The sequence below is a fragment of the Erpetoichthys calabaricus genome, chromosome 14, assembly GCF_900747795.2.
Source record: "Erpetoichthys calabaricus chromosome 14, fErpCal1.3, whole genome shotgun sequence".
Taxonomy (NCBI): domain Eukaryota; kingdom Metazoa; phylum Chordata; class Cladistia; order Polypteriformes; family Polypteridae; genus Erpetoichthys; species Erpetoichthys calabaricus.
In genome coordinates this window covers 84047371-84058228 of record NC_041407.2, presented here as the reverse complement: position 1 = coordinate 84058228, position 10858 = coordinate 84047371, and the positions used below count along the sequence as shown (strand labels likewise).

The following is a 10858-nucleotide window of genomic DNA, read 5'->3' as shown; positions in this document are numbered from 1 at the left end:
CCAATAGTTATCTTCTATGCTTTGAAGGACATCAGGCTAAACCAATTAATAGTCAACATTCTATCCTACAGGAAGCCTTAACCTAAGCGTATTTCCGTAGCGACAATCTCTGGTGCAACCACAATGATTGACAAGATCACAAACAAATCAGCTTTTCGTCCAACAGGCACGTTTCCGGCTAATCCAACCAATCGAGTGCCACTTTGCCTAGAGTGTTTTTTTGCAACTTGGGTTAAGCTTGCTGTAACAACGAGGCAACCTGGAACCTAATTAAACCGTATTCGATAAGTTTAATTTTTTATTTTATTTTGAAAATGATCGAGCAAATGAAACGAAAAGTCCCAGGGACCCCGACAGAGACGGCATTGGTTCCCGTGGTTAAGAAGCCTCGCAATGAATTGGTGGCAGCGGCACAATCTCAACAGCAGCTCGTGCAGATGGTGGGTTATGTTTTACACATTCATTTGACATGCTTACAGTTTCGAGTGCGCTCAGACTTTTCCAATAATACGTAGTGTACCTACGTTTTTCTTTTAAAGCAAGTAACCCTAGGTAGGTAAAAGTTTAATTGGAGAACTTCAAATCCCATAATACTTAGTGTGGGGTCCATCCCCAAAAACACGTCGTCTGGAGACGCCGTCCAGTGTACAAATCTTGGGTTTTGTTGTTATTTTTGATTGTTATAATGTTTGGTAGAATCTTTAATTACTTTTACACATCAGTTAAAAGGTATCCAGCTTTTCATTTTTCGGTTAACAACCTATTTATGTTTTGGTTTCAGAATTAAAGGATGCTTTTAATCCCTACAACAATCTGTTTTCACTGGCTAGATAATCAATTCTTGTTCAATGAAACATTTGCACACCTAAAATATCAGAAAAAAAACTAACAAAAAAATTAGACAGGGTTATATTGCATTGAATGCCGTGAAAATGCAACATGGTAATAAATCGCGTGTTTTTTGCAAAGCGTTCATTAGCAGCTGGAATTAGTATATATAAAAAAAAAACAGCATCAGACACAATCTTAAAATTAGTCTCAAAGCCCCAATTTTCGATTAAATTGTCAAAAAAAATATGGAATGAAGTACGTAATTTGTTAAATCAAGTTGAATCAGTACCTTTCCACAAACGGACGATTTTGGACAGTCTGAAATTGACAAAAATAAAATAGTGTGACTTTGCAGTTTATAAGGTTTTTACTACAAAAATACAACACTGCATAGAAATGGTTTAACTGAAGACTTTATTTGTGGTCAATGCCTGGAAGTATTGGAAGATGTGGTAATATAGATGTAACACAAAATACAAAACAATATACATTATGTAGAAATATTCACCTTTTTCTTTAGTTTTAAAAGTAAATGTAAATCCATCTAAGACTCCAAACAATAGATAGTCAAGTGGTACTGAAATATTGATGCAGATCTCATCTGAGCTTTGTCAGCTGGTCAAGCTAATTCCTAGCCACATTTGAAGATGTATCACGGTGCAAACAATAACTAGCAGTATATGACCTTGTTCAGATGTTAGATATATCATTGGTTGGGAGGTATCCAATCAAATTTTCTTTTCCAATGCCAGGAGTCAGAATGATCAGTTTGATAGTAAAATCAGACATTACCAGAACACTGAAGAGAAAAAGAATGGAACAGACTGTGTGATATCTGAACATAGATTATCACTGCTGTTAAGAAGCCACTTCCCCAGGAGTTCTAAAACAACTGCACTATACTAAGTGTACAGTTTTCATTTAAATGCAGAGTATGATGGGGGAAGATCTGATATTGACAGGTGGATCCCGGGATTGCATTTCCTATAGTTTAAGGTTTTGCCCCTTGTAATATTTTTATTTACTCTTATAATGTAATATAGGACTGCAAGCAGTATAGGTATTAATAATTTGAGAATATCTGTGGGTTCAGGTGTAGAATTCAGACTTGAGATATAAAGCAATTGAAGTCTTATTTTTATTGTAGATTATCATAGATTAAAGTAAGGTTTAATCCAGCTGCAATGATTGCCACAGCTCAAGACCACAAGAAAACAACTGGGCACTGAAGGATTATTTTTATTTTTACTTCTTACAAAGTTCACTAAAGTAAATTAATGTATGACAAGGAAGATTTTAGAGTTGGCTGTAAACGACTAAAACATGGTGTGAGGACAAAAGCGGAAATGTGCGTACGTACAAAAAAATCCAGATGCATAAATCTGTGTGTTCGCCAACTTCCATGTTCTTCCACTCCATAAATCCCGGTCAGCATGAAAAGTAACGCAGGTGCACATGCCTGCTGTCACTCCCCAAACTCCTCCCAGAATTATGCCTCTTTGAATATGCAAATCAATATAAATAGCTCTTAAGGTCAGCATTCTGTGAAGGCAATGGCAAAAGCACGAGGGGAAATAAAAGAATTTCAGCGAATACCAAGTGGAGGCAAGGAAAAATGTACTATTTGTTGGTTTAAACCAGTGTTTCCCAAACTCGGTCCTGGTGAACCCCTGTGGCTGCAGGTTTTTGTTGCAACCGGATTCCTAATCAGTGACAACACCTGATAGCACTGATCTCATTTAATTAGCTGGTATTTTTTTTTTCTTTTATTCGACATTCAGAAAAGCATAGCAGTATGATTTTTACATTTATAAGACATTTAGAAATATTTCTGCTTTTAAATGCTTAACTCTCTTTTGTTGATTTCATTATACTTTGCCCTTTCTCTGTGCAGTTTTTCCTCCTTTGTTGTATCTTAATAATGACAATTTAAAACGAGCAGAGCAGACACGCAGGCAAACAACACTAATCAAAGGCTGCAAGTACTTTAGCAACCGACCCACTAATGAGTAAATAATGGATTAATTAAACAATTAGAAGACATAGAAAAGTAGGATGAAAATCAAGATGAAAATACTGTTAAAAAGAAAAAAAAATACATTATTTCTATATAACTGCTTGGTACATTTTAATTTTTTTTTTTTAGCAAACTTAGTTTTCTAATTTCTATATTGTTCCCTAAACACAGAACTTGGGAAATATCAGTTCACTTAATTAGCCCAGGAGTTCAATTAAAAACAGAAGCTGGTTGGAACAAAAACCTACAGCCACAGGGGTTCACCAGGACCGAGTTTGGGAAACACTGGTTTAAACAGTGGTATAAACAACAAAAGGTAGTTGTTTGAGTGACATAGAGTGTCGGAGAAACTCGAAAGCTCAAGTTCACAAAGTTGCACAGTGCCCGAAATAAAAAAGAAATTGTCACATATCAAAGTCGCCGTGAAAAGGTGAGTCGTAGCCCACCGTCTGAGTGTCATACGAAAGCTTATTAGGGTACAGAGAAAAAAAAATAGGCACACAGTGAGAAAAAAAGCACGAAATGTCAACTTTAATCTCAAAATTTCCATTTTAATCACTTAGTTTATTTTGTCATTAAAGTAGAACATCATAAACTTCATCTTAAAATTGCTTAATTTAGTAGTTTCTCAAATCTCATCGTAACTAAAGTAGCACATTAAATGCTTTGTTTTGTATGTGTTCTTCTATGTGCTCTATGTGTGTGAATCACTATGTGCTTCTTAAACGGGCTTTCTCTTCCTCCGACAAGACACCGAATCCATTACATTTGTGATATTGCAGCTTTCTGAATAAGTAAAATATTGAGATGTATACTTGATGTAATTTTCATGATGATAGGAGTTAAAGCATGTTATTAAACATAGGAACACGGTGGTGCAGTGATTGTTCATGCCTCACGCAAGATGCTTGCTGCGCCGTGCGCGACCTTCGATGAAATAATTTATTGCAGCAGTACTGTCTCTTTCAAACGTACTAACCCCCAATTCCTGTCCTTACTTTTCTTTCTCCAAATACCCAATCACCACACAATCAGCTCTCTAATAGACGTTAAAAGCCATCTATAAGCTGAGAACGCTGATTCTTCAAAACTTTTAAGGAACATTGAAATATCTTCGTAGTACATGTTTAATTATTATATCCATCTATCCTTCCAGTGTTGCGCCAGCCCCAGCAAGAATACAGCGCGAGGCAGGAACAATCCATGAACGGAGCACCAGCTCCTTGCTAGCGCTGTGGCACCGTGTCCTCATGTTTAATTATTAACAATATAGATTATTTAAATGAAGTTAAAGTTTTATCTGTATAATATAATAAACATATTTTTCTGCATTTCGTCTTAAAAATGATATCGTCATCATATGTAAATACGCGCTTTATAAAGTGGCTCAGGTTGTGCAGTATTATAACTATCGCAAGTTTACAGTGAGGTAATTGTACTTATAAGTACAAAACATTCTACAAGGAGCACTTGATGGACTGATTGAGTGCGTTTATAGTTCTTGGGATGAAACTGTTTCTGAACCGCAAGGAAAGGCTCTGAAGCATTTGCCGTATGAGAGCAGTTCAAATAGGCAGCATGGCTGAGGCAGCGTATGCTTGATGCTGTATACCGATAATTCTCTTTCCAATCAGCGACTGTAGAGCTGTGATTCCCCACTCAGATACAGTGATATAAATACTCTGAGTGGTGCAGTGAGAGTAATATGGAAAAAGATGATCCGCTGTGGCAACCCCTAATGGGAGCAGCTGAAAGAAGAAGGTGTTGCAGTGAGAGTAACAACACTAAGGCAGCGATGGTATTTGGAATAGTTTGACCATTCTGTGGACCATTATATTGTTACAGGTTAATTACAATCAGATGCATTAAACTAATATACAATATGCGGTAAATTTCAGTGTATTTATAAAGCCGCGTCAGGGATGTGGATCTAAAAAAGAAAGGGAAACCACACAGGAACAGTAGCACTGCTTTGACGCCGGATGCTGCCAGTTTGCAAAACCGAGTGGAGAACTTGCATACGGCAAGCATTTAGCTTCCGTGAAAATGTGCGTGGCTTTATGCCAAGTTTAGGTTTTATACATCACGATTTGAGCGTGGAAACGGGCTTGCACAACATTTTTGTGTGTACGCACTGTTTATACACGAGGCCCCAGGTGTCTGTGAATAAACGGGTTATTAAACCACATCTAAACGCATTCTCTGTCATGTAGTTAAAAACATAGCCTAAATAGATTTTCATAGACAGCAGATCCTAGTTCAAATGAAATAAAAGTGATATTTATTAAAGTGTTATTATTAGTTGTAGGTTGTGGAGGGTCTATGACTAATTGTAGTTCAAATATTTTAAACATAAACTCTTCTTCAGGTACACCTATCAAAAATGTTGTTAAAGTTGCAAGGTGCAATTGATGGCTGCTTCAGACCATGATGGAAAGTAAGTCTGGAGCTTTGCTGGTAAATTATAGCATCTGAAATATATTGAATCATGATCTGCAGATAATGCAGCCACAAAATATTGAGTACTTATTTGCTCACTTTATACTTACAGTGTGACACTTAAATGTTCCTGTCCTCTTGTATTCATTTCTAGATGAGTGATTTTTTCATTTTTGTTTTATTTTTATGGTTAATTTAACCTCTGCCAGTGGCTTGCACATGAGCAAAACTGAGCACCTCTCCCTGTAATAGACTGACTTGTTCTGGGGATCCATTTTTGTCATTCCAAATGTTTGTTAGACAAGTAAAAAAAAAATATGCAAGTTGATGTGACGCATGAGTCACTGTTTTGCACCTGAAGACACGAGGTTGAGCCTCAGTACTTTAGGAAAACCAGCTTTATTCAGCTTGTTCCTTGCATCACCCATCGACAACAAGCAGTTATAGTGTGACCGTGATCGGCTTGGAGTTGCTTCCGCAGTATTCCACTGCAGTGCAGAGAGACTGCGGTTGCTGCGGCAGCAGACAAGCAATCTTCCACAGACGGGCAAATTTCAGGATACACATCGTCGTCCCACTGGGGTGGGTCCCAAAAGAGTTTAGAAACCTCACAAGTTGAAGGGACCTTCTTAAAGGTAAATTTGAAACAGTAAAATAATTCATAATTAAGGGCACACATAATGTTTCTCTATTTTAAGACAATTTTGCAAATTTAATGGTAGTTTTTAAATACAGAATTTTGAAATTTCAAAACACTGTACACTGTGCTGTATTTGAGATATCTCAACACAAATTGTGCTTTTCTGACAAATTTCCTTGAATAATAAGTGTGCCAAATTTCAACAAAATTTGGGGGGCAAGTTATTTCATGTGGACAGACAGACATGGCAGGTACAGTAGGTACTTTCAACTTTATATGTGAATGCAGCTAAAAAGTCCTCAGTTTCCAAAAGGTGGGGGAAAGAATCAGTATTATAGGGTTTTGCAATGTTTTTCATGGTAATACAGGTTAAGTATCCCTAATCCAAAATGCCTGAAACTGGAAGAATTTCTGATTTCGGATATTTTCATTGTTAATCGTGAGTCTTAGTTTAACAAAAGTCGCATTTATATGATGACTGAGATTTATAAAGGTAAATTATGTAGAAATCTGCATTTTTTTTTTTTGCATATATATTTTCATGTTTTGTGGTGGAAGCATATTTTCAAACTTAAATCCAAGCAAAATTTTATAAAAGAGACCCCTAGTGTGGAATTTTCTACTTGTGACATGTTGGTGCTCAAAGTTTCATATTTTGAAATTTCTGATTAGGTATATTCAACCTGTACTGCATATCATTAATACACAAAGTTTAAGAATTAGGATTTCTTATTGTTTTGGGGGTGAGCTGTGAAAGGTCTGTTTGCTCTGTTAAAGGATTTCACAAAGTTTAAAAAAAAAAAAAAAAAAGATCTTATGCGGGAAAAGCTCTCGACACAAGATATTATGCCTGTCCAAATGTGGCTGGTAGCACGTTTTGATCTATACCCTCTTATGGGACATTAGGAGGGCTAAAGATATTAAGTTTTTAGAGGGCACCAAAGAGGAGTATGTTTGTTCTTCCCATTTTGTAGAAGAGAAGCCAACAGAGAACCACCCCTAACCTGAAAAAAGGAGTGATTTAATGCCCCTATTTTCAAGAAACACAGAGCTTGGATGGAAAATGAAAAGCTTTACGCAGAAATGCCGTTTGAATAGTTTTCCTAACCTTGTGCTGTCCAGCAGAAATCTGGCTTCACCGTGGTGAGCGCTGCTGCTGTACAGCTCACTCAGGCAGAGTACAGTTGGCATGTTCTTTCTTTTTTTTAGTGTGAGTTGCTACTAATTTCTGAAAACAGTTTGATTATAAATTGGATGTGTTGCTGTTTCAGATTAAACAGTTTGTGGTTGGTACGTTGTAGTGGGCAGTGGTTAGCTACGAGTCTAACAGATTATGTAACTTTTACAGTAGGTCTGTATTGTTGAGTTGTGGTAGGTGAAGATGTCAAAGGAAATAGCAGTTACCTAATTCAAATTTAGAAACAGACAAGGTACTTGTGCTGATGTAGAGGCCCAGTGTAAAGGTGGATAGTAGGCCAGTCACAAAAAAACAACAGACAAATCAATGTTCTTATCAAAGTTAACAGTATGTCTGTAAAGTTTTACTCCGTATACTGAGAATTGCCTATGCACACTATGCAGACAATGATTTAATTTTTGTTCTTAATTTAGTAAAGCTGTTGCAGTCTTCCTTACTACATCTGTACTGGTTGAAGATATTCACTCTTTGGAATTAGTGTATACTCTTAGATATTTTTCTCTCATACCTGGGAAGCTCTTACAGATTATTTGCCCAAAAGTCAAAATGTCTACTTGATAAGTCCTTTTTAGAATATGATTCACTCTTCCCTGACTGAAACAACCTAATCTTTAATAATGCTTGCAAGAAGATTTATCATCAGTTTTTCCATAGATTTTTTTTTTCCAAAAGAACATTTTGTGACTTGTATTTTCTGTAAGTTAAGAGAATTAAAAATAAATAGCATACTTCTGTTTTTCCCCCACAACAATGTTTTCATGTTTCGCCTTCCTGTCTCCTTTGATCCACAAATATAGGAGAACTTGGAACATTTAAAGCTAGTCATGCTTTCCTTACTACTAAAATGTATGGTGTGCACTTTGCATCAGCTCTGTCTCTCTCTAGAAACAGTTAATAACATCTTCATCATTTTCTTTGAGACACTGGCCTTGTGATACCGTAGAAAATAATTATAAGCAGAATTGTTGAATGATTAACATTTGAATAACTTTTGTCTTTTTGAAGATTTTCTGAATTTGGGGTGGGGATTAGTGAAAGTACATAATTTCAGGTTTTAGTTTAGCTTCTGTGAAACTTGCTTATTATGAGAAAAGCCAGCTGCATAGCTAATAAATGATGTATTCCTTTTCTTTGCTATAAAAAAATACTTTTTTACCTGAAGTCAATAAATGTTATTGGGCAATTAATGTAATTATTTTTTCTTTAATCTTGACAGCTCTGTTGTGATTTTATTGATTTTTTATTTTAGAACTTTATGGAAAATGATAGTTTACATGTCCCAGATTTCAGTGATTGTGTGCAAGGAACCTTTTAACACTTTGGAAATATAAAACACTCCTCATGGCTGCATTATATCCTTATTTTTTGTTTCTGTTTTACAAAATGCTAGAGCAGTGGTTCTCCAACTCAGATCCAGGGAACTTGGCTACAAGATTTTGTTCTAACCAGCTTCTAGTTTTAATTGCATTCCTAGGCTAATTAAGCAAGCTGTTATTTCCCAGTTTTAATGTTCTGGGGTCAATTTAGAAATTATAAAACTTAAGTTTTGTAAATTTTTGTTAGAATTCACCAATCATTTATGTATGTTACATAGGGATGAATATATATATATATTTTTAACTTGGTTTTTAAGGTTTTCCTCATTATGATTTTCTTTTCAGCATTCATTGTCATTGGCCCATTTGTCTGTTTTGCTTTTTATTAATTGTTATTATTAAGATATAATTAAGAGAGAATACCACAGAAGGGCAAATTAATAGGAGAAATAAAAGAGTTAAGCATTTAAAGTTATAGGAAAAACTACAGCACTTGTAAATGTCTTATAAATGTAAAAATCACTAGTGTGCTGTTCTGATTGCATAATAAAAGAATAGTAAAAGAGACTAGATAATTAACCCATTTGAGGTATAATGACTCACTGATTGTGAAAGTAATTGGAACAAAAACGTGTAGCTATAGTTGGTCCCTAAGAGTGAGTGTGAGAACCAGTGTACTTTAGCATTGTGTTTTGGACTTTGAGAGCATTAATATGGCTCAGGTGTGGCAGATTGTGATACGGCTGACAAATATTGTCCGCTCTGAATGGTAGAGATATCCAGTGCTGGTAATAAACAGGCAAGATCTGCTATCAAGATGAGGAATGCTTGTGAATTGTCTTGGTATGAATGTATTTGTAGTAGTGTTTGTTTGTATTTTGCAGTAGGCTGGCATCCCATTCAGGGTGAACTCCAGCCTTGTGCTTGTTGCTGTAAGTCATTTTAGCACTGACAAAGTCAAACTGAATGAGCAGCATATATAATAGATATGTTGATGAATAAGTGAGAAACTTACAATATGACCTATTTTATCTATAGTGAATACTGAATTTTTTATTCTCCTCCTCATTATAATTTTAGGGCCCCCCCAGAAATTCAAGCTTGCAGGCACCCATCATGCTCCTGAGTGGGCATGACGGAGAAGTTTACTGTTGCAAGTTTCACCCTAATGGATCCACTCTGGCCTCTTCTGGTTTTGATCGACTAATACGTAAGTTGAAAAATACTTTGATGTACTGCTTCCAGCTGTTTCTGTGATCTGGTTTATATTTTTGATTAGCTGCTAAAAGCATCATTCATTTGTAGAGTGTGATAGATAAGTCATTAAATTTTGTGAAAATAAACATACAAGTAAGCTAATTAATAAAAATAAAAAGATACAATGTAAATTCAAACAGAACATTTGCATAAAGAAGGGAGGAATCGTAAAGTTGATAAAATGATAAAAGAAAGTTCAATAATACAGAACAATGTTGACAGAAAAAATCATTATGTATTAATATAACAACCAGCAATACAAAAAAGAAAGCACAAAATTTAAATATGAATGTGCAATAAAAAGGTAAATAAACACAGCAAATTGTATTAAAAAAATAAATTGGCATAAATTAACACAATTGCCATTGTACAGAAGGAGAGATATTTGCATAGAAGAGTACCAAAGTCTAGAATAATAATTTAATATAAACTAAACAAAATGTCAAAGCGTGCAATCTGTTAGATGTGAAATCAAAAGGAAGACACACTTTGTAGATAATGTCTTTGTCAAGTCTATTGTGAACTAAAGAAATAAAAAAAATAAACAAACTGAAATAAATGAAATCAAGGGACGTAATTTGGATAACAATCCATATGTATACAGTAGCTGTTTATTTTTTTAACAAATTTTGTAAACAAGATTAATTAAAACACAGAGCCTTTGACATCAAAGAGGAACATTGACTTAAAAGATTTTTAGAATTAATTCAAATAAATTTGGTATTACAGGAGACCACTCTTAAAATGTATCTTGGGTATTGTTTTATATGTTTAAAAATCAAATAGATTAGGTATTGACTAAAGACTGATAGTCCTCATGAATTAATTTATTTCGCTTTGTTGAAATTTGGCCTGCAATCATTTTGCACTACTGAATTGGAAGCATTTGTCCTATAATAAAGGACATAATAAATTAATGACCATTTCAGTTAAAATACTAGTTAAAGTAAGTGAATGATTCATAAGGAAGTGAATTACATCTATTATTGATACACAGTGCTTATTCATTGCAGACTTATCCTAAAAGGTTCAGGGTTCATATCCAATTGAACAAGTCAACTGTATTTTTTCATACCTTTTTACTTCATGGTCACTGGAAAATAGAGACTTGTCCTGGTTTAAAAAAAAAAAGTCAGTTACTTCCTTCAGATTGATCTTGC

General features: G+C 35.0%; 1 protein-coding gene across 1 annotated transcript in view; it reads left to right on the top strand.

Annotated features, from left to right (window-relative positions):
- The first annotated feature begins 188 nt into the window (after positions 1-188).
- Positions 189-10858, top strand: part of snrnp40 (small nuclear ribonucleoprotein 40 (U5)) — a 30769-nt gene continuing 20099 nt past the window's right edge. The window contains exons 1-2 of the mRNA XM_028819222.2: positions 189-440; positions 9522-9651. Of these exons, the coding sequence (XP_028675055.1) occupies positions 315-440; positions 9522-9651 (256 nt within the window). The 5' untranslated portion in view covers positions 189-314. The remainder of the gene's footprint in view (positions 441-9521; positions 9652-10858) is intronic.